Source organism: Bos taurus, chromosome 29 (assembly GCF_002263795.3).
Source record: "Bos taurus isolate L1 Dominette 01449 registration number 42190680 breed Hereford chromosome 29, ARS-UCD2.0, whole genome shotgun sequence".
NCBI lineage: Eukaryota > Metazoa > Chordata > Mammalia > Artiodactyla > Bovidae > Bos > Bos taurus.
The window spans coordinates 48,523,362-48,547,302 of NC_037356.1; the positions used below are offsets into that span (position 1 = coordinate 48,523,362).

The 23,941-nt window shown below is 52.7% G+C and overlaps 1 protein-coding gene and 1 non-coding gene across 2 annotated transcripts in view; both read left to right on the forward strand.

The window, feature by feature from the left end:
- The first annotated feature begins 6,122 nt into the window (after window positions 1–6,122).
- LOC510798 (tumor necrosis factor receptor superfamily member 6) overlaps window positions 6,123–23,941 on the forward strand; it is a 28,467-nt gene continuing 10,648 nt past the window's right edge. Inside the window, exons 1-5 of the mRNA XM_059883134.1 lie at window positions 6,123–6,477; window positions 17,285–17,372; window positions 18,089–18,217; window positions 19,844–19,958; window positions 21,461–21,537. Of these exons, the coding sequence (XP_059739117.1) occupies window positions 6,223–6,477; window positions 17,285–17,372; window positions 18,089–18,217; window positions 19,844–19,958; window positions 21,461–21,537 (664 nt within the window). The 5' untranslated portion in view covers window positions 6,123–6,222. The remainder of the gene's footprint in view (window positions 6,478–17,284; window positions 17,373–18,088; window positions 18,218–19,843; window positions 19,959–21,460; window positions 21,538–23,941) is intronic.
- LOC112444938 (U6 spliceosomal RNA) lies at window positions 21,988–22,094 on the forward strand. The gene has a single exon (XR_003033346.1). It is a non-coding gene; the product is annotated as a U6 spliceosomal RNA (small nuclear RNA).

Below are 23,941 nucleotides of genomic sequence, written 5' to 3' on the forward strand. Positions count from 1 at the left end.
CCTGAGAAGTCATTACGGTTGAGCCTACACATGCAGCCACGGACTGCTCTTCACCCACGAATATGTAGGGAAATGCTGAACACCTCTTCCCCCGGCATCTGAGAGAGGAAGGGTGATGTATCACAGAAGCCAGCCCTCAGCGGATACCGGAAGGATTTGGCCAGAGGAACTTTTATTGCTATAAAACACTATTTCCAAAGTGTCATGAAAATGGGTGGGAAAATGTAGAAAAAAACCACAGTTACGCATAGATCTGAAGTTCTAAACAATTCTTTTTCATTGTTAAATCTTTTTTTACCCCAGTTTTCAGGTTAATATTCAATTAGAGAAGTTTGAAAATACACACAAAGTGATAAGAAAAAAACTCAGCTCTCTGGGAAGAAACAGGTTTTCATGATGAAAAATTTCAAATGGGTACAGAAGTGGGAGGGCTAGGCAGAGGGCAGGTGTGTCTCCACCCTTTCCAAGGGAGCTGCAGATGCCATCGAGTTTCTCCCAGATCCCGCAGGAGGCATTTTCTGAGAGGGAAGGTACCCTCCCTTCAGAAAAAGGAAGAGTGATTCTCTAACCTTCTGTCCACATTCAAAGTTCCTGGGATCCAGGGCTTCGCAGGGGGTGCTAGCGGTGAAGAACTTGCCTGCCAATGCAGGAGACAAAGTTCCTGAGATCCAGTGTTTCTTGGAACTTTTCCCTTGTTCATCTTTGGAGAAAGAGGTGGAAACTCTGTCCCCACAGGCCCCAGGGACTGACTGCCAGGGGTTTAGCTGAAGCTGGACTTTTCTGTGACCAAAATGCAACAGTCCCCCGAGCTCGGGGCTGCGCTAGGACATCAGTGTGCCTGCTGGCCTGGATTCCATGAAGCTGACAAGTGAACAAGCTACTGGGAAAAGCATTCTCCTGATTTTTTGTCTGCCACAAAGGGCTGCAATCCTGATAGTGTGGAGAAGCCAGTGAGTCAGATTAAACAGGGATCGGCCATAGCAGAGGGCTTCAGCCAGGGACAGTTCCCAGGGGCCTCTCTAGTGCGTGAGGAGGGGCTCAGGTTCCCAGGAGCTGAAGGGAGCTCAGGACAACAAGAATTAATATTCCCGGACCACTGTAGTGAACGGTGGTGGGCCTCACCCTGGTGATGGGTCTCACTCTGGTGATGGGTCTGCACGTCAGGACCACCTTGGGTGGAGGGCTGTGGGGGGCTTGATCTGTCTGGGACCCTTCTAGCAGCACCCTAGTCCTAGGCTTCTCCCTGGGGGTGGTGGGTGCACGTGGAGAAGGAAACCCCTGGCCAGTTCAGTGCTCAGCTCACCTGGAGGCTGGGTGCATGTGGGGAAGGAAACCCCTGGCCCACAGGTTCAGTGCTTAGCTCACGGTGGGCTTCCCTGGGGGTTTCCCTTCAAAACACAGCATGGAGTCCCATGAACCACCCCTGACGGAACCCCCTGTTCCCTGGGAACCCCCCCCGCCCCCGCGTCCCCACCCAGACCTCCCTCTGCCCCCGGCCCCCCGCCCCCGACAGCCACCTCCCGTCCCCCAACCCGACACCCCCCTACACAGACAGCCCCCCACCCCACCCCCCCCCCGCCGCTCCCCCGTTTCGCGGACTCCCTGACCAACTCCCGTCTGTCCGGCTCTGCAGATGAGGAAGTGTTAGAGGAGTGCACGCCGACCCACGACAGAGTGTGCCAGTGCCGATCGGGCTATTTCTACGCCCACGTGGGATCCTCTGAAAGCTGCAGCCCGTGTAGCACGTGGGTGATCCTGCTCGGGGGCCCTGGGTGGGGGAGGGGGCCCTGCGCCGGGGAGGGGGCCGTGGTCCCTCCCACCCTGTGTGCTCAGCCCAGCCGCAGCCCCGCCCACTCGGGGCGCGTCTTCGCTCCCCTCTGCTCACCTCCCCCTGGTGAGGGTTGTCTCCCTCCGGGTACTGCCTATTGTGGAAGCTCTATTTTCTCTGCTTCTTTCTGCCTTCGCAGATTTCTCTGCCTGCCTTTTCCTGATTCATGCCCCCCCTACCTCTTGGCACCACACTTTCTCCAGACCCTCTCGATCACGCTCTGTCATAACCTGCCATGAACACGAGGCCCGCGGTCATCAGCTAAACTCACCACGCTGCCTCCACCCTCTTGGGTTCTGCTCCCACCTGCCTCCGCCCTGCTCTGCTCCCTAGATGTGTCTAAGGGCATCACCCTTCCCATCATAGCCGAGGAGAAGATGCCGGGCCAGGCGGGAAGGCTGCCTGTGGGGAAGGCCGTGCTCCGCCCTCAGGTTATGCGGGCATCTCCCCTCTGCTTCAGGGCGCTGCTCCGGGGTGCTCTGGCACCTGCTTGCTGGGGAACCGCTAGTGTCTGGGCGCCGCGGTGTAGGCGGGAGTCAGGGCTCACGTGCCTGCTGTGGGCGGGGCTGGCTCAGTCACCTGGAGGCCGGAAGGGCCGGCCTAAGGGGGTTTCGCTTGCCTGCAGCTTCCTCAGCGTTTTCCGCTCTGTGATCCGAACTTTGGGGTCGAAGAATAAACGTGGTTTGTTCCCAGAATAGGGTGGGGACCTGGGGGATGGGTTCAAGCAGGGTCCAGGACATGACTTCTAGAGAAAACCACAGTCATCACGACGCAGCGCAGCGCCCAGAGCAGGGAGGCTGGAGGGCAAGTGAACAAGTCATCCTCCGTCTTGACAAACCCACCTGGGAATGAACACCGCTACAGTGGGGGATGATAAGCCTGTAATTTGCAGCCACTGGGGCAGAACTTTGGGTTCCTGAGCCTGTGTTAAAAGCAGGGCCAATTCCTTTTTCCTTGGTCCACATGCCTACCAGCAAGGCAACAAATATTCACAGAAAAGGAAAATCCGTAAACCTTCCTGCCAGTGAGACAGAGGGCATGCCGTATGTGATGCTGGTCCCCTGGGGTGAGGCTACGCTGCCCTCCCCATCCCCCCGCCCCGAGTTCCCCTCATGTGGGTGCTGCCTGCCAGGGCCCTGCTGGGCGCAGGGAGAGCCTCCCTCCTGTGGGTGACAACCATGGCCGAGGGATGGGCTGTGCAGATGAGGCAGGAGGGAGGAACCCTACTGGCGTCTCTCTCCACCCAGGTGTCCCGCAGGGCACGTCATCGTCCAGAGCTGCAATGCTACGTCGGACACGGTGTGCCGTCTGCCGGCCCTAGGTAAGAGTCATCCTTTTTTTTCTTTTTAAACCCTGTATCTTTTTTAAAGAGATGGAATTCACATAACGTGAAATTAACCACTTTTAAGTAAACAACTTGGTGGCACTCAGTGCGCCGCCTCCGTCTAGACCCAGCATCCACAAGACCCCCAAGGACTCCCTCCACCCCTCAGCCCTGGCCAAGACGGACCTGCTTTCTGTCTCCAGACCAGCCTTTTCCGGGCATTTTCTACAAATGCACGTGTCTTACACGTGTATCACTTTTGTCTCCGGATTCCTGGCTGCAGCACAGCATTTTCAAGCTCCATCTGTATTGTCACCTGGTTGGGGCTTCCGTTGTTTTTTGTGGCTCTGTGAGATTCAGGTAATAATACGGATGTACATGAATAATATAAATGTACCAATTTTATTAGTCATTCATCTGTTTGCACTGTTACATTTAGAATCAGTCGGTTCATTTCACTCAGTCGTGTCCGACTCTTTGCGACCCCATGGACTGCAGCACACCAGGCCTCCCTGTCCATCACCAACTCACAGAGCTTACTCAAACTCCTGTCCATTGAGTCGGTGATGCCATCCAATCATCTCAACCTCTGTCATCCCCTTCTCCTCCTGCCTTCAGTCTATCCCAGCATCAGGGTCTCTTCCAAAGAGTCAGTTCTTCGCAACAGGTGGCCAAAGTACTGGGGTTTCAGCTTCCGCATCAGTCCTTCCAATGAATATTCAGGACTGATTTTCTTTAGGATGGACTGGTTGGATCTCCTTGCAGTCCAAGGGACTCTCAAGAGTCTTCTCCAACACCACAGTTCAAAAGCATCAATTCTTGGGCGCTCAGCTTTCTTTATAGTCCAACTCTCACATCCATACATGACCACTGGAAGAACGACATGGACCTTTGTTGGCAAAGTAATGTCTCTGCTTTTTAATACACTGTCTATGTTGGTCATAACTTTTCTTCCAAGGAGCAAGCATCTTTTAATTTCATGGCTGCAGTCACCATCTGCAGTGATTTTGGAGCCCAAGAAAATACAGTCTCTCACTGTTTCCAGTGTTTCCCCATCTATTTACCCTGAAGAGATGGGACCAGATGCCATGATCTTAGTTTTCTGTATCTGAAAAGCCAAGTTTTTCACTCTCCTCTTTCACTTTCATCAAGAGGCTCTTTAATTCTTCTTTGTTTTCTGCCATAAGGGTGGTGTCACCTGCATATCTGAGGTTATTGTTATTTCTCCAGGCAATCTTGATTCCAGCTTGTGCTTCATCCAGTCTGGCATTTCTCATGATGTACTCTGCATAGAAGTTAAATAAGCAGGGTGACAATATACAACCTTGACATACTCCTTTCCCAATTTGGAACCAGTCTGTTGTTCCATGTCCAGTTCTAACTGTTGCTTCTTGACCTGCATACACATTTCTCAGGAGGCAGGTCAGGTGGTCTGGTATCTCTTTAAGAATTTTCCAGTTTGTTGTGATCCACACAGTCAAAGGCTTTGGCATAGTCAATAAAGCAGAAGTAGATGTTTTTCTGGAACTCTCTTGCTTTTTCCATGATCCAGAAGATGTTGGCAATTTGATCTCTGGCTCCTCTGCCTTTTCTAAAACGAGCTTGAACATCTCGAAGTTCACAGTTCACGTATTACTGAACCCTAGCTTGGAGAATTTGAGCATTACTTTGCTAGCGTGTGAGATCAGTGCAATTGTGTGGTAGTTTGAGCATTCTTTGGCATTGCCTTTCTTTGAGATTGGAATGAAAACTGACCTTTGCTGTGCGGCCGCTGCTCCAGAGACATTTAAAATAAATAGACGCATAGTCCTCCGGCCAGGGCTGTTCTTTCAATAAGCCCTTCGGTCGGTCGCTTCCGTGTCCCGGGCGGGTCGGAAGGCTGCAGTGCCCTGGTGCAGGAGTCTCTCCGCGGCCTGTCTCTCTTCCTTTGGTTACACTCTGGGGGTGGAAGTGGTGAGTCTGTCTCTATTTTATCCTGTGGCTGCTGACCTCATGGGGTCTTCTGTCTTTCCCCTTCAGAGAGGAGACACCAGTACTTTCTGCTTGGAAGCTTGGCCTTTGTCTTAGTCATGACGAGCCTGTGTTTCTGGGTCAGAAAACGAGCTGGACTCCCTAACAGTATAAGAGCACCCATGCCTGACCTCTGGCAGGGGCCAGCGACCACGTTGGGGGAGGCTGAGTTCCAAGGACCAGGCCCATCGTCAGGGCCACCTGGTCTCCACGAGCTGGGCGGGGTCCTTGCACCCTGAACAAGCCCCTGCCTGGAACCTGGCACAGAGCTGTCAGCAGCTAGGCCAGGGCTGTGAGATGGAGGACCGGGGCGTAGCCACCCCGGCCCCTGAGGCAGCGGGTGTCGGAGGCCCAGGCCAGCCTCGGGGCCAGGCCGTGTGCGGGGCAGGCTCCGAGGGGACGCTGCAGGATCCCAGTAGTGGAGCCCAAGCCTCTTGGAAGGTTCTAGAAATAGCGGGGCCAGACGGCTGTGGGAAGGGAGGCGTGCCAGGCTCACTCCTGGGCGTCCCTGACAGGATCCCTGGGCCGGGGGAGGGACGCAGGGCACGCCAGCGGTGCAGGAGCCCTGGGGACTAGAGTAGAACCTCTTGCCCCTGGCTAACAGCACATCTGCTGCCTGTCTTCACAGGAGACGCTGAATGCATGGAGATGGTGAGCACGGTCCCAGGCCGGGGTGTGCCTCCTCCCTCAGCCCGAGCTCCATGCAGGTAGCCCCAGCTCCCCTCCCCTGGCCCCCATGGAGCCTTCCAATGCCTACGCTTTCCCTCCTCTTGATTCAGCAGGAGCCACGGGCCCTGAGTTGGAGAAATCTTTGATTCAGTTCACAACGGGCACCCAAGCCGCCCAAACGCTCTGTGTCCTGGCAAAGGCACCCGAACACTCGATCAGGGCAGAGCTGCGACCAGACCCGACCCATCGGCCCTGCTTCATTCTCTGCAAACCTGCCCTGCCTGAGCCTCCTTGGGACTCTCTTCTCCCCGGGGTCGGGGGACACCTGCTAAATCACACCTGTTAAAATATTTTCTTGTGTTTTTAGCTGCCTCAAAACTCAGTATCCAGCATGCCCTCAAATCAGGACGAAAGCGCAGAGTCTTCAGTACCTACGAGGGGAAATCTAAACCAGCCCGAACACATCGTGGACATCCCGACTGAGGCCCCTGCCATCACCAGGGCCCTGCAGAGCCTGGCGGATGTCAACAGCCCACAGGCTGTGGCAGGTGAAGGAGCCCGGGCCCCAGAGTGGTCCCCACAGCCCGACCCCCCTTCCCCCGCTGGACCCGCGGAGACGGCCAAGCTCCCCGCAGATCTGGAACAGGTAGGACGGTTGTGAGTGTGGAAGTTAAGAGAGACGACAACAGCGTCTGTCCCAGCGAGGCTTCTCTCCCAGAGTTTGTCGGCAGGGAAACCCCTGCGGATATCCAAACCCTGATTTCAGGGGGGACCCTGTGTGCCCCGAGGTCCCCTGTGCTGGCCGCGCCCGCCTCTGGGGAGCAGCAGAGCCTGGCCCGGAGGCCGCGTGTGCTCCTGGCGGTCCCCACAGTGGGGCTCAGGCAGTGTCGCTCCGCCAGCCCTGCTTGGTGTCCTCGCTCTGCCAGGACCAGGGGGCAGAGGGGCAGGTCCCTGTCCTTGGCTGCTTAAAACCACAGACACACACTGTCTTACCACCTGGGGGCCGGGAGTCTGAGATGGAGATTCACAGGCCTGGTCCCTCCAAGGTGCCCAGAGGGTCCTTCCTGCCCTCTCCCAGCTTCCAGTGGTCGCTGGTGGCCCTTGGCTGGTAAACCTATCCCTCCAGTCTCTGTCGCGGTCGTCCCATGTATCTGTGCCTGTCTCTCCTCTCTTGGGAATAAGTTGCTGCAGTTTGAAGCCACTCAGACAAGGGTGACATGTTCTGGAACCACTCACTGTGACACTGTGCAAGCTCCCCTCCATCTGCTGGCCCCTGTGACTTTGTCTGTGGTGTCCTTTTGTGAACAGAAATCTTGGTGTCAGTGGAATCGGGTGCATCAGGTTTGAGACTCACCAGCCGTAGGTTTTGTGTCTTGTTTGAGAAGCGCTTCACACGCCCCCGCCACAGGTCCCCAGCGCTGACCTGCGTCTTCCTACCCAGCTCTTTGGTTTTTGGTTTTCATTTGCATGTTCGATGCACATGGACTTCCCTTCCGTGTACTGTATGAGGTGAGTGTGAAAGTTGCCCAGTCGTGCCCGACTCTTTGCGACCCCATGGACTGTATAGTCCATGGAATGCTGCAGGCCAGAATGCTGGAGTGGGTAGCCTTTCCCTTCTCCAGGGGATCTTCCCAACCCAGGGATCAAACCCAGGTCTCCCGCATCGCAGGCAGATTCTTCACCAGCTGAGCCGCCAGGGTGGCTGAGCCCCTAAGACGTGAGGTAGGAATCCACATGTACACTGGGCGCCTGGCCTCCATGTGGACACAGCCAGAGCACGCGTGCACACCAAGTCCTTAGTGTACATTAGGGCATACCCATTGTGTTGTACATTCTACAGGTTTAGACAAATGCTTAGGCCACGTTTCTACATTTACAGGGTCACAGAATGATTCACCATCCGAAGGTCTCTTACGGTTATATGTAAATACATTAATTCACTTATCCATCCCTCTCTCTCCCCCCAACCCCCAGTAACCACTGATCCTTTTACGGGCTCCATCATTTTGCTTTTTCTCAGAATGTCACGGAGTTGGAACTATAACCAAGCAGGACCCTAAGGCCTTCCTAGAACAGACCCACCCCCAGGCACCATGTCCTCTACCTGTTCTCTACGCGGCGCCCTGTGTCACCTGTCTTGCATCCTGGACCTTTCAGGGCAGACTGGGCCACCTGAGTGCAGCCTGACCCACCAGCCCCTCCACCCCCCACCCCCTGCAGCCTCGGAGTCTCCTCCAGAATTCTCTTCCTGTCCTTGGGAGGCCGAGAACTCGTCTAAATCAACAATGAAAAATGACAGGAAAGCTGGGTGGGCATAGTCTTAGGGGAGCAGGTGGCCAGTGCCCAGACAGATGGTTACGACACGCTCCTGTGTCAGGCAGCTCCTCCAAGCAGTGAGGACCTGGACTTGGTCTCTGGGTCCATCAGGTCAACTCTTGGGCATCCAGATGCTGGTGGTGAAAAATCTAGAATGATGTGGGGTTCAGAGCTGTGCTTTGCACCCCCCACCCCACTCAGCACCCCCTTCCTGGCCCATCGACAGTGGCTGGCCTGCCTCCCAGGGCAGCTGGGCAGGAAAAGGATGGAATGGCGGTCTGGTCAGGGAGGGTGGAAACTCAGGAGGGCCTGGGGCCAGGGCCACACCCTGCCCTCTAGGTTCCCCAGAGCAGCAGGAGAAACTTACACTGTGACTGTCGCCTCACCTTGTCACCCTTGGGGGAACTGACAGCAACTTCTAGTAGAAAGACTTTCTAGCAGACGCGATCCGGTCCGTTCAGGGCTCAGAGGCTCAACAGCTGGCCGGCCCCTCCTGGAGCATGGGATTCTAGGCGGGGGTGGGGCGTGGGACGCTGGAGGAGGTGCAGGAGTGAAGGGGCCTGGCGCCCCCTGTTGATGTGCTGGGCTCTACCCTGCTCTCCGCAGGAAGGAGGGGGCTCACCCCCTCGAATCCTCTCATCCATTGGAGGGCATCCCACCCACGTGGCTCTAACCTGCAGCTCGGAGGATGCCGGGGGGTCGAGGAGGGAGGGGAGACACGTGAGGTTTGCAGCAGCCTCCGAGCACTCGCCGGAGCCCCTGGGGCATCTGGGCCCGAGGGCGCGCGCGCCGCGGGGACCGCCTGGGCTGGGCTGGGGGCTGGGGCCTGGGTCCCCGGGGCGTGCAAGCGGGGATTGGTGGCGCGGGCAGGGAAGAGAAGGGCCGATGTACGTGACCCTCACCCCACCCGCGCGCCCCTCATCCCACCCCCGGGTCGCTTTCGCTGGGCTTGGCGAGAAGCAGAAAGGGCAGTTCTCTGCTGCTGCTGCTGCTGCTGCTGCTGCTGCTGCTGCTGCTAAGTCGCCTCAGTCGTCTCCGACTCTGTGCGACCCCATAGATGGAAGTCCACCACGCTCCTCCGTCCCTGGGATTCTCCAGGCAAGAACACTGGAGTGGGTTGCCATTTCCTTCTCCGGACGGTTCTCTAGAACTCCGCAAACCGGAACCCCGCTCGCGATTGGGCGCGGCGGTGTCACGCGCCGGAGGGGGCGGTGCCCACGTCTGCCTTGAATTGGTCGCGCACTGCCTCGGCAGCGCCACAATGCTCGGGATGCGCGCTGTGTTCTTGTGCCGGATCCTGATTGAGGTGGGACGGCAATGGCGGGGCCCGGGGCCTGCGCTGCGGGGCTCGGGGTGGGGAGACCCGGGGGTGCGGGGAGGACGGTGTGCCGGGGCGCGCGCCCAAGTGAGGCTGGCACCGGCAGGGGGACCCTAGAGGAAAAACTTGGACGAAGCGTGAGTTTCCTCATAAAGGAAACCCAATACCCAGCGGGGAATCTTCCCCATCCTGAGCCCCATGCGGGGTCCAGCCTGCTGCACCCCCTCTGCCTGCCGGGGAGCGCTGCGGGGGCTGGCGGAGAAAGGGCGGGGTGGGGGCCGGCGAATGGGCGCGGGGCGGTGGGGCGACGAACGGCGCACAGGAGACCGGCGGAGATGGGAACGGGGGAGCTGGAGGAGAAGGGGGCGGCGCGGGGAGGGGAGCCCGGCGGAGATGAGCGCGCGGGTGCGGTGGGGTGAGGAGGTGGGGTGAGGAGGTGGGGGCGGGCGGCGGTGAGACAGCGGAAACTGACCGCACCTTGCCTGCCAGCCGCGGCCTCAGCACTGCACGCGGTCCAAGTCGTTTTAAGTTTTAAAAGCTCACGCTGACTTCATTGTGCTTTGGCCCCAGGGAAGATGCTTCGGTGCCTTTTCTTCTGCCTCTTGGCCAGGCATAAATCTTTCTTGGTGAAGTATCTGTTTTAATCTTTTGCTCATTAAGTTTTTTTTTTCTTCTTCTGATTTTTCAGTTTTAAGTATTCTTCATGTGCTTTGGATATAAATCTTTGATCAGATAGACCCTTTTAGAAGGTTTTGTCCAAATTTGTGGCTGGTCTCGTCATTCTCCTAACCGTATCTTTTGTAGAAATTTTCTGTTTTGATGAAATCCAGTTGATCACTTTGTCCCTCGGTGACTGTGCGTTTAGCCTCCTGTTTTCTCCTAGGTTTTCTCCCAGCAGTTCTTATAGTGATATCTTTTATTTTTAAAATTTTTATTTTATTTTTGGTTGTGCTCCCCCTTGTGGCTCAGCTGGTAAAGAATCTGCCTGCAAGGTGGGAGACCTGGGTTTGATTCTTGAGTTGGGAAGGTCCCCTGGAGAAGGGAAAGACTACCCACTCCAGTATTCTGACCTGGAGAATTCCATGGGCTGTATAGTCCATGGGGTCGCATCACTGACTCAATGAACATGAATTTGAGCAAGCTCCAGGAGATGGTGAAGGACAGGGAAGCCTGGCGTGCTGCAGTCCATGGGGTCACAGAGAGTCGGGCCTGACTGAGCAACCGAACAATAACAGCAAGGGTCTAGCTGCATTTTTTTTGCATGCAGATGTCTAGTTTTCTCAATACCGTTTCTTCGAAAGACTGTTCTTTCCCCATGAAATGGTCTTGGTGCTCTTGTCAAAAATCACTTGACCACATACGTGAGGGCTTGTTTTGGACTCTGTTCTATTCCAGATATTTGTCTTATGCAAGTTCCTAAATGGAAACCCACTCCAATATCCTTGCCTGGTAAATCCCATGGACAAAGGAGCCTGGTAGGCTGCAGTCCATGGGGGCGCGGAGTCGAACATGACTTAGCAACTAGACAACTGTTTTGATCATTGTATCTTTGCAGTAAGTTTCAAAATCAGGAAGTGTAAGTTCTCTAACTTTGTTGCTCTTTTTTTTTTTTTTCAAAACCCTTTTGGCTATTCTGCATCCCTTGAGACTCCATATGAATTTCTGTGTGAATTTTCCTTTGTGCAAAAAACATTCATTGGGATTTTGAAAGGGATTCTGTTGAATCTTTCAATCACTTGGCATGGTACTGACGTCTTCACAGTGCTGAGTCTTCCAGCCAGTGAACACGGGGTGTCCTTATACTTGCTATGTTTTCTTTAAGGACTATTTATACTTGTCTGTGTACATCTTTCACCTTGCTTCTATTCATTTTTCACCGTTGTATGTATTTTGATGCTATTCTTTTCGTTGCTCACTTCAGTGCATTGAAGTGCATTTAATTTCTTGTGTTGGTTTTGTTCCCTGTAATTTTGCTAAATTTATTTTTGATTGCTAACAATTTTTTAATGTCACAAAATGACATATTTATGTTCTGTGCATAAAACATAGACAAATAATTGCTTTATACATTTGCCTTTAAAATGTGTAGGAAAGTGGGGCTTCCCAGGTGTCTCAGTGGTAAAGAATCTGCCTGCCAGTGCCAGAGATGCAAGAGACTTGGGTTCGATCCCTGGGTCAGGAAGAACCCTTGGAGGAGGAAACTGCAACCCACTCCGGTATTCTTGTCTGGAAATACCAAGGGCAGAGGAGCCTGGTGGGCTTCAGTTCATAGGGTTGCAGAGAGTTGGGCATGCACATACAGCAAGGAATGATGAGGGTCACCAAAAAAAATAATTGTGTGGGAAATAAACGTTGAGTTACACAGCAATATTATAACACTGCCTTTTATAATGTCTGTGCATTTACCCTTTTTCTTTTCGTGTGGCCTTGAGTTACTGTGTAATGTCCTTTTGTTTCAACCAGACTGACTTTAGCATTTCTTCCAGGGCAGGCTGCATATCCACAAACTCCCAGTATTGCTGGATATAGAATTCCAGGGAACAATATTTTTGTTTGTTTGTTTTAGCATCTTGAATGTATCAAGCATATTGCCATCTTGAAGCCGTGGTTTCTGATGGGACATCTAGTAATCTGATTGAGGATTCCTATCATTTATCTTGCTGATTTCAAAATTTTCTTTGTCTTTGGACAGTTTGATTATACGTCTCAATGTGACTCTCTTTGAATGCATCCTACTGAGAGTTTGATTGGCCTCTTAGATTTATATCCTGTATCGAATGTAGGCTGTTTTAGGCCGTCATTCCTTCTAATAATGTCTCTGCCCCCATTTTCTCCCTCCCTCCTCCACCGGGGCCTCACAGCTCGTGTGTTGGCTCCCCTGACGGGGGGCTGTAGGTACTCTAAGTGGTGTTTGGTGTTTTGAATCTTTTTTCCTTTCGGTTATCAAATGTCTTGCCTTAATGTTCTCTGACTCTGTCTTTGCCTGCTCACATATCCTTTCGAATCCCTCTAGTGAATTGCCCGTTTCAGTTGCTGCACTGTTTCACTCGAGGTTTTCCTGGTAACTTCCTTTTCCGCTTCCTCTGTTTTTGTTGATCTCCTTATTTTGTTCATGTATTGTTCTGCTGACTTTCTCCCTGTTCCTTTGGCTCCTTAAGTATGTTTAAGACAGTTTTAGAGTTTTGTTTAGTAACTCTGCCCTCTGGTCTTGCTCAGGAATGGCTTCTATGGGGTTTGTTTTTTCCTTCGAGCAGGCCGTGCTTTCCTGCTTCTTTGAGTGCCTTGTGATGCTTTTGATGAAAATGGGAGGGGGCGGGGAACTGGTGCTGGTGGGTCTGCAGACCACCTTCAGATTTTTCCCAGTGAAGTCCTCGAGTAGAGTTGAGTCTTGCCTAAGCCTCTCTTTATCCTTTTTAATTTAACTTTAAAAAAGCAGCTTTCTTGACAAATAATGCACATATCAGGGCTTCCCTGGCGACACCTGTTCGATCCCTGATCTAGGAAGGTTCCACATGCCACAGGAAAGCTAAGCCTGAGCGCCACATTACTGAGCCCACGCTCTAGAGCCTGTGCTCTGCAATGAGAGACGCCGCTGCAGCGGGACGACCATGCGATGCTGCGGGACGACCATGCGCTGCAGCCAGAGAGCAGCCACCATGGGCAGCGACCAGAGAAAGCCCACGTGCTGCGGGGAGAACCCAACGCAGCCCCAAATAACTAACGAAATAAAACGCACACGTCATACAATTTCACCCCTTTAAATACTTTTTTTTTTTTTTTTTACTATTTTCATGATCTGTGTAACCATCACCACCGTCTATTTTAGAACATTTTTCCCCTCAAAGAAATCCCTTTTTTTTAATCAACCTCTGTCTCCCCATTTGGTTTCCCTGGTGGCTCAGAAGGTGAAGAATCCGCCTGCAGTGAGGGAAACCTCAGTTCGATCCCTGGGTTGGGAAGATCCCCTGGAGAAGGGCTTGGCAACCCTCTCCAGTATTCTTGCCTGGAAATCCCATGGACAGAGGAGCCTGGCGGGCTACAGTCCTTGGGGTCGCAAAGAGTCCAGCACGACTGAGCGACTGACCACATCTCCCCATCTCCCCTCCGCCCTAAGCAACCACTAACCTACTCTTTGTCCCTAGTTTCCCGATTCTAAATGGTTCACATGAATGAAATCACATAATACACGAGCTTTATGACTGACTTCTTTTACTTGGCATGAGATTTTCAAGAGTCATTCATGTTTTTCAAGGCTCATCCATAGTATTCCATTGTATGGATTTATCCCATTTTGTGTAACTTTTAAACAAATCTGTAGGTAGAACTGTAGATGAAAAGAAACTGCTGTATCCATTTCTTCCCCTGTACGTAATGGTCCGCTCCCCCTCGCTGGCAGTTCCAGCAGTTTCGGTCGTTGTTCAGGCGCTAAGTCGTGTCCAAGTCTTTGCAACCCCGCGGACTGCAGCACACGAGGCTTCCCCTGTCCTTCACTATCTCCCGGAGTTTGCTCAAACTCATGGCCACTGAGTCAGTGATGCCATCCAACCATCTCATCCTCTGTCGTCCCCTTCTCCTCCATCTTTCCCAGCATCAGGGTCTTTTCCAGTGAATCAGCCCTTGCTGTCCGGTGGCCAAAGTACTGGATCTTCAGCTTCAACAACAGTCCTTCCAAAGGGTAGTCAGGGTTGATTTCCTTTAGGATTGACTGGTTTCTCTCTTTTGTCCAAGGGCCTCTCAAGAGTCATCTGCAGCCCCACAGCGTGACAGCGTCAGTTCTTCGTTATGGTCCAAGTCTCACATCCATTTGTTTGTCCTCCACCCTGAGAGTAACAGGCATAGATTATTTATCTCTTAAAAATTTCAAAATAATTGGTTTATCCTCTGAAGCAGTCCGAAGTATATTTCTTCAGAAAGTAAAATTTCACTTTTGTGAGAACCTTCGTCTTGACACACTCCTCATCTTGATTGCGTTTCTTCGCATCCTGTCCTAACTGCCTTTGGGCTGTTTATTCCTCTCTCTCTCTCTCTCTTTTCTTTCCCAGCCTGTGGGATTAGTTCCCCTACTAGGGTCAGACTCCCCTCGCCCGCATTGGCAGCTCAACTCTTAGCCTGGGAGTGCCGAGGAAGTCCTGTCTCTGACTCCCTTGACCTGTCGCTGTTGCCGGGTCATTACTGCAGAGTCTACCTCGGCAGGAGAATTTGCGTGACCAAGCTGGTGAGAGGCTCCGCCGGCTCGTTTAACGGTGCGTCCTTACCGAAAGCACCCTCTGTTCAGTTGCTCGTTGCATGAGTTGAATTTTTCAAAAGATGAATGAGCTCATATTTAACCTCCCTGGAACTAGCTCTTTATTCTGTAGCCTTAGCACGGTCGAACGGCACGGACCGATCGTATAATAGCGTGTTTCTCAATTGGGGTTCATCTCATGGCTTCTCATTTACAGTGAACATACTGCCCCGGTGGTGGTGTGCTGTGCTCTAGCGGCTTAGTTCAGGCGGTGGTCGCCAGGCTTCTTCGCTCTGAGGTCACTGTCTTCCCTGTGTTGTTACCAAGTATCTTATGTGGAGTTGCTTTGAAATCATGCAACTATTCTTTCCTCTCATACTTTCATTTATGAATGTTAGCATTTATTGATGATTCTTGCCTGAGAGAAGAATCATCGTTTACTTTTTTTGTAAAGTAGATTTTCTTCTTTATTTTATTTATTTTTTATTATTTTTAAAATTTACAATATTGTATTGGTTTTGCCATATATCAACATGAATCCGCCACAGGTATACGTGTGTTCCGCATCCTGAACCCTCCTCCCTCCTCCCTCCCCGTACCATCCCTCTGGGTCGTCCCAGTGCACCAGCCCCAAGCATCCAGTGTCGTGCATCGAACCTGGACTGGCAACTCGTTTCATATATGATAAAAAGCTATCCAAATACTTTTTCTCTGTGACTTTTTGCTTCATTTTTACTAAGGTGAAAAATAAATCAGAAAAAAAAATACAAATAGAGTCTTTGCCATTGGGGGCAAAAAAAAAAAAAAATGGATCTGGGAAGACAGGGCATAAGGGAAGCAGAAGTCGGAAAAGAAAGGGAGAAAAGAAATCACACAGAGAAAATGTGATATCAGGAACAGAAAAGGAGATGGTAGAAATTGACTGAGAGTACGAAGCCAGTGCATATAAATAGGCTAAACTCATTTATGAATTATCAGGATGAATTAGAAAAGTCTAGCGATGCGGCGTTGTTCAGAGTTATACCTAAGAGACAGTCTTACAGCAGAAACACAGCGTCCTGCAGTGCAGGCGGACAGACAGAGGTATGAGCCAGGCGTATTCTCACTCACAGCCTTGTCACAGTCAGATTGGAGAGCGTGCAGGCTAGAAAGCGTCCACGACTCAGTGACCAGAGGGAGAAGCCTCAGAGGAAATAACCGCGGATCCTGCATTCTACTCCTCCCCTGTGATAGGATCGCTCTAGTACAGAATTAACCACACTGACCACACCTGGAAAGGAGACCGCGGTCCAGGCCCTGTGAGCCTCTGTCAGCACATTTTCACCAACCTGTCAATATATAATCTTGCTTTACGTGTGTCTCTGTTTAAAGACATCTGATTTAATATATACTTAATTCACTAACTGGGAACTCACAGCCAGTGGCACTGTATGGGCTGCCTGTACAAAGTTTAAGATGCCTTTTGTCTACATATGTAGACACATCCAGCCTTCTGTCCTTCAGAACACCAGGTGAGACTGGCCAGGAGACCTTGCTTTTCTTTCCTTTTTGCCAAGCCACACGGCATGCTTGATCTTAGTTCCTCGGCCAGGGATAGTACACGCGCCCCCCCTGTGGTGGAAACGCAAAGTCTTAACCGTTGGCCCCTAGGGGACCATTTTAAACGTCAAAATCACCAACCAAAGACATGAAAACCAGGTGCAGAAATTCTGCAGTTTACACTGAGAGCTGGCAGAGGAAGGCAGCAGCGCCTGAACTGGACCTGTGTTTCCAGGCTGTGTTGAGCACAGACTCTTGCCCTTCTGTGCACGTCCAGGAAGGCATCAGGGGTCTTGACATTGGGGTAACGAACACATTTCAGCATGTAGGCACGTTCAAAAACACAGAATTCAGCAAACAATTGAGGCTCAACTGTCCTAGAGAAACAGACGTGAAACCGTATGTAAACAGTAACACCTCAAAGTACAGAAAGCAAAGAATGATGTAATTACACAGTGAAGTCTAGAGCCCACAGACGTGGTACGAGAGCTTAGTATACCTCAAAGCCAGAAGTCAGGCAGGATAGGAAATCGGTGCGGATTTGCAGTTACTGGGACCTTGTGATCGATGGGCTCCGGTGTGTCCGCGCGTATGCACATTCATGGGCACAATGATGCACACATTCAGATACAGACGCTCAGATCCCCATTCCCAACACAGACGGTGTCCTCTCTTGACAAACTCTTGTGCACCTGCTGAAAACATGAACTGTATGCTAGAAGAAAATCAAACACTCACTAAATTCCAAAGGCTCACGACCACAAAAGGTCTACTTCTGACCAGGCACAGGGAATAGACGTTAGCCACGGAGGTATCAACAGATCCACACGCATCTGAGGATGAAAGAGCGTATTCCCCACACAACCCTGCTCCGTACTGCGAGTGGAGCAGCAGGGAGCCCGAGGAAAGTCCCCGGCCTGAGCCTGCCCGACGACGTCCCCTCCCGAGGGAGGCCGTACCCCGGGGGAGCTGACACTCCCTGCTCAGGGGTGTCGGTGTCTGCTCCCATCAGGAGCGGAGACATCTGAAATGCCCGTGTCCCCTCTCTCATTGAAGGTGGCTGTGGCAACAGGGGAGACCTCCTGTAACCCAGGCGAATATGAGGTTCCAGGCGACCTTTCCTGTAGCAGATTCTGCCCGGCTGGTGAGTCTGGGGTGATTTCCAGAGCTTTCCAGGGAAGACTTCTGCTTGGGAGAGGGGAGGTCGGGGACACGTTGAGCTGAGCTGGGGGCAGCCTGCGGGAAGAACCTGCCTGTCTGGGATGGGGGAGAGTCTGTCCTTGGCAGCCACCAGCACCCTGAACCCCGTCCAGACACACAGACACACACCCATGTGATCAGTGAAGTCCCTCCCCAGCCCCCTCTGTCAGGGGCAGCTGGCCCGTCACCACGGGCATCCCGCCCCAACCCCCACACACACCTGCACACATGCCGTGCCTTCCAGGGGCCCGTGGTTCAGAGCCCAAGCACCTGGTACCTGGACCCGTAGCCCCATACCCTCCCCACACTCCCCAGCCCACCCACCTGTGCACACACTATAGACGATCATACGCACACATCTCTGCATTCTCACGCACTCCTGCAGGAACCACGTGTAGGGAGCAAAGTGAAGTCTTGTGACCTTGCTCCAGCGCCCACGCATTGCAGGGCATCGGTACAAGCTGGGGGGTGATGTGGGTCCCTGGTCTCTGGGACGGACACCTGTGGCCTGGGATCAGTCCAGCTGTTCCCAGGAGGCCGGGGTGGGTTGGGGGTACTGTGCGGGGGGTGTGGTCTCCAGGTGACTCGGGCCCTCCTCCAGCCAAGGCCTCAGAGACTGGGCGGGGTCCCCACCTGCCCTCCGTGTCCCCTCTCACGCAGGCTACTACGTAAGCAGACCCATAAACCAGGACCACCACATCGGAGCCTGCTCGCAGTGCGAGTCTGGAACTTTCAGAGCTCATCCCAACGAGCAGACACAATGCACGCCGTGTGCCCAGTGCAGAGAGGGTGAGTGGTGGCAGTCCCGCTCACGCGCCCTGTTTTCCCGGCCCATGGGAACCTCCCCAAGGGCAGTGAACGGTCCCAGAGGAGCGCGGTGGGAGCCGTCGTCAGGGAGCGCTTGTTGGTCACGATGCGGTGTGTGTTGCCTGAAGAAGCAGCTGCAAGTCATTAGAGTTTCAGACTTGCCGAGTATCAGTACGGTACACAGAAGTTCTTCTATCTCTGTGTATCGATGACATTGTTTAAATAGGTAATTTTCCAATTTATTTATCTTTAATTGGAGTGTAATTGCTTCGTAACGTTGCATTGGTTTCTGCTGCACAAAAATGTAAATCAGCTAAGTGTATGTTTATATCCCCTTCCTCTTCAGCCTCCCCGCCCCGACCCTTGAAATGTAATTTAAAAATACCCACTTGTGTTGGCAAAAAAAAAAGATTTTTGGAATAAATCTAGCAAAGCATGTATAAATATATATGTGAAAAAACTACCTTTAATGAAATATAAATACAGAGAGAAATACCACAATATCGGAAACCAGAAGGCTCAGCGTTTTGCTTTCTTGTGCTGTGGCCATGCTGTGTGGCTTGCAACATCTTAGTTCGCGACCAGGAGTTGAACTTGGGCCGTGGAAATGAAAGCTTCCTAACCACTGGACCAGCAGGGAACTCATTTGGTGTTGTGTAAGGATCAGTTTTTCCTGGAATGGTGCTTAGATTTTGTGCATTCCCAATGAAAATTTCCGTGTATCAGTGTATAAATCAATTCATCTTGCCATAGACTTTAAACTGATACGGTTTTATTTTTAAGAGGTAAAAATAAGAGACCTCCCTGGCGGTCCAGTGGTTAACAATCACCTGCTGATGCAGGGCACGCAGGTTCATCCCCTGCTTTTTGAAGATCACACATGCCACCGAGCAGCGACTCCCATGGGCCACAACCACTGTGCCCACGCACCCTAGAGCCCGTGCCCTGCAGGAAGAGAAGTCACCAGAGTGAGAAGCCACAACAGAGAGTAGCACCCGCTCACCACAACTAGAGAGTGTGCACACAGCAGGCAGAGCCGCACGGCCAAAAACAAATGCATTAGAAAAAAAAGGTAAAGACATCCCAGCAGGAGTCGTCATGAACTTGCTGTCCTGACGCCTGCTGGAACAGCTTCCTTCTTGGAAGATGAAAAAACGAGATAGCACCCTAGCTGCCCCTCGTCTTTGACTCAGCAGAGACAGTGAGGCGGAGTGACATTCACGTGGGGGCAGAGAGTTGGCCCCGTGGAAACAGCTGCATAGACGTGAGGTGTGGGTGCAACCCCAGGACCCAGCCCTTCGCAGGTGGAAGGGCGGAACCCTCCAGCGATGCTCGGAGAGACCGTGTTCCGTCCACACCGAGTAGGGCTGTTGTGACCTTCCTGGGGAAACGAGTGGACACGTTGATTTGGGGTGTGTCTGAGCAGGTGGCCCTCTGCCTCCAGCCCAGATTGCCGGGGCACCCACAGCTCCTCCGCAGACACCCAGACGGCAGGGGTGAGGTCTGGAGGTGGGTGCACGTGCTGAGCCTTTGACTGAACCTGGACGTGGCCGGGGGGCAGGACAGAGTCCAGGCCCCGGTGACTGACCCTCCGCCCGCCTCCAGCAGATCAGGAAGTGGTGAAACGCTGCTCCGCCACCAGCGACCGGGAGTGCCAGTGCCAGCAGGGCAAGTTCTACTGCGACTCCGTGGACTGCAGAGAGAGCTGCTTCCGGTGTACAAGGTGCCACCTAGCGGTGGGAGCCGGCCAACAGGCCCGGGCGGGGGTTCTCTTCTCCATTCACCTGTTTGGTTTCGGGTCACTCACTCAGCCACCCGCTGGCCGGAGCCTCTGTTTTCCCATCTGTGTAATGGGGCTAATGGTAACACCAGCCCCAGTGAGGAGCCCTGAGGATTAAGGCAGACGAGTCACCCGGAAGTTTCCGTGTGGGGGTGAACTGGAGTCATTGCTCATCCATTTCTTCCTCCTCTCATTCACTCATTCGTGCGTGACTGTGAGCCCCGCTGTGGTCTGCGGGGTCGTATTGCAGGCCTGGGCCCCAGCAGTGGTGGAGAGCCCCCAACACGTATGCAGTGATGGGCTCACGAGGGACAGAGAGGCTGCAGGAGACAGGGCCCTAGAGCGGAGGCAGGGAGGGCGGGACGCAGGGTGGAGCCGCAGGACGTCCAGGGGGAGGCGCTGTAGGCAGGGGGCGCCCCCCAGGCTCCGGGCCCGGGTGGGATGGCCAGTGCGTGTTTTCTGCCCCTGATGTTACAAATCACCTCGACCGGGAGGCTTTTGAAAAACAAGAAGAATGTATTCTTTCACAGTTCCGGAGACCGGAAGTCGGAAATCGAGGTGTCAGCAGGGCCAGGCTCCCTCCATAGGCTCTCGGGAGGAATCTCGCGCTTCCTCAGCTTTGCCGGCACTCCTTGGCGCTCCTCGGCTTGTGGACGCATCGCTTCCGTCTCTGCTTCCGCCTTCCGGGGATGTTCTCCCGTGTGCTCTGCCTCAGCATCTTCACATGGCCTTCTCTCTGTCTGCGTACATCTTCCCTCTTGTGAGGACGCTGCTCACTGACTGAGGCCCGCCCTGATCCGGTGTGACCTCCTCTTAAAGGATTACATCTGCAGAGACCCTGTTTCCACATCAGGTTGCATTCTGTGGTTTCCGGTGGGCTTAGATTTGGGGCAGACTTTGAGGAAGACACTCACAGTGGTAAAGCCACTTGTAAAATCACCTGCATTTGTAGATTGTTAAATACAACCCAGGCCAGCTTGCGCTGTTGGCTGAGGAACCTGCCAAGTTCAAAGGAAGGACTGCCCCCAGGTCTGGGTTGGTCAGCTCTGGCTTGTCCCCTTCTCCACGAGCTTCCTGCCCCAGGTCTGGGTTGGTCAGCTCTGGCTTGTCCCCTTCTCCACGAGCTTTCTCTCAGGCTGCTTTCCCTCCCGGTAGAGGTACGGCCACGTCAGGACCAGTCCCCGTGGCCACACACAGCTCTATCGGGGACAGAGACGGGGGCACTCCCCCATCTATCAGAGATTCCTAAGTTTTCTTCTCATTGATCCAGTGTGGGCCAGATAGCCCGGCACATGCCGGACACTGGTGACCTGAAACCTCATGGGCCTGCTGAGGAGGTTGGGTTGGTCCTTCTAACCCCTGACCGGTGGGGTGGTGAGTAAGATTCTTTGGGTTGGCCCGAGCGAGGGGAAAGGATGCTCACAGTTTCTTTGTTCTTCTCTCAGGTGTGAAGGAGACAGTGCCGTCCTTCAGCCCTGCAATGCCACAAGCAATACCATTTGTGCCATAAATCCACAGTCAGGTAAGGGGCTGATTCCATCTCTTAAATTCATAAAGGCCAAAGATTGAGGCTCTGGGGGTCCCAAAGTCCCTGTTGTCACAACTCATCTCTGCTGCTGTAATGAAAGAAGCCAGAGGCTGTGATCAGAGGTGCTTGGCTACATGTCAGTAAACTTTATTTGTAAAAGTGGGCTGTGGGCCATGGGTCATCGTTCATAGACTCCTGTGTTGAGTAAACAGAATCCTTGTGGACAAGTTATGGCTTCCCTGTCCTTGTCCCATGAGTTCTGGCTGTGTGGGCTCAGTGTGAGCCCACCAGGCTGACCAGGTAGCAGGCGGAAGGGACTGACCGCCCTGTGAGACCTGTCCTTCCTGACATCCCAACACCTGGCCACGTTCCTGCTTGGCGGGACCTCAGATGGGACTTAGGAATGTGAGTTCAGTGCACGCCCCCAACAGAACTGATGCTCCAGTGCTCGCTTCGGCAGCACATATACTAAAATTGGAACGATACAGAGAAGATTAGCATGGCCCCTGCGCAAGGATGACATGCAAATTCGTGAAGCGTTCCATATTTAAAAAAAAAAAAAAAAAGAATTGATGCTCCACTACTGAGTATCTGTGTAAATCTGTGCAAGACTATTTTCCTTTTCTTTTTTTAAGTTGAAGTCTTGGTGATTTACATTGGTGCAAAGTGGTTCTGTTACACACACACAGATATGTACATGTGTGTGTATGCTAAGTCACTTCAGTTGTGTCTGACTCTTTGTGAGCACATGGACTGCAGCTTGAAGGCCACTCTGTCCATGGGATTCTCCCAGGCAAGAATATTGGAGTCGGTTGTCATGCCCTCCTCCAGGGGATCTTCCAAACCAAGGGATTGAACCCATGTCTCTTATCTCTCCTACACTGGCAGGCAGGTTCTTTACCACCTACTTCCTCATAGCTCAGTTGGTAAAGAATCCGCCTGCAATGCAGGAGACCTCGGTTCCATTCCTGGGTCAGGAAGATCCACTGGAGAAGGGAAAGGCTACCGACTCCAGTATTCTGGCCTAGAGAATTCCGTGGACTTTATAGTCCATAGGTGGACACGACTGAGTGACTTTGGCTCACTCAGCTCCACCTGGGAAGCGCCATAAATATATGTATACACATATATAGTCAAAGCTGTGGTTTTCCTAATAGTCATGTATGGATGTGAAAGTTGGACCATAAAGAAGGCTGAGCCCAAGAATTGATGCTTTTGAACTGTGGTGTTGGAGAAGACTCTTGAGAGTCCCCTGGTCTGCAAGGAGATCAAACCAGTCAATCCTAAAGGAAATCAGTCCTGAATATTCATTGGAAGGACTGATGTTGAAGCTGAAGCCCCAATACTTTGGCCACCTAATGAGAAGACCTGACTCCTTGGAAAAGACCCTGATGCTGGGAAAGATTGAGGGCAGGAGAATAAGGGGAGGACAGAGGACGAGATGGCTGAATGGCATCGCCGACTCGATGGACGCGAGTTTGAGCAAGTTGCAGGAGATGGTGAAGGACAGGGAAGCCTGGCGTGCTGCAGTCCACAGGTCTGAAGAGTTGGACACGACTGAGCGACTGAACGACAACAACGAATACACACATATTCTTTTTCATATCCCTTTCCATTGTGGTTATTATCACAGGATACTAAATGTAGTTCCTTGTGCTATACAGTGAGACCTTGTTGTTTTTCTGTTTTGTGTGCGGTGGTGTGTATCTGTTCATCTCTAACTCCTAATTTATCCTTCTCTCACCACCACTTCTTTGGTAACCATAGTTTGTTTTTGAAGTCTGTGGGTCTGCCTTTGTTTCCAAAGTCAGCTCATTTGTGTCACAGTTTAGATCCTTGGATAAGTGATCTCACGGGGTGTTGTCTGTCTCGCTGACATCACTTTGTGTGACCATCTCTGGGTTCATCCAGGTCTCTGCTGAAGTCTTGCCCATTTTTATATTGGCCGTCTGGGTTTTTATTTTCTCATTTTTGACGCTTATCTAGAAACACTGATAATTGTTTATAAACGTGGGACACAAGCTCTTTGTGCCGAGTATCTGGGCCTCTTGTGGACAAAGGTCCTTCATTTTAGCAACTCAGGTTTGTGGCTGTTTTCTGCCAGGGTTGGTGTTCCTCCTGTCCTGAGTGAGAAGCTTTGCTCAGCTGGAGAGGGTGTTCTGTCTCATGAGCTGCCGGAAGCTCCTCTTTATCACTTACAGGACCGCAGTGGTGTCCGTGTGGTGTGAGGGAGGCGTTTTTCCCGCTGCACACACGGACCACACCGCGTCGTTCTTTGGATCCAGTCTTCCCCGCCCTGAGTGTTACTGGGTTGTCGTGAGCACCGCGGCCCCCGGGCGTCTCTCTGTTCCAGGGTCCGTGCCGCCTTCCTGCTGGCCTTCTCCTTGGGGCCGGAGTC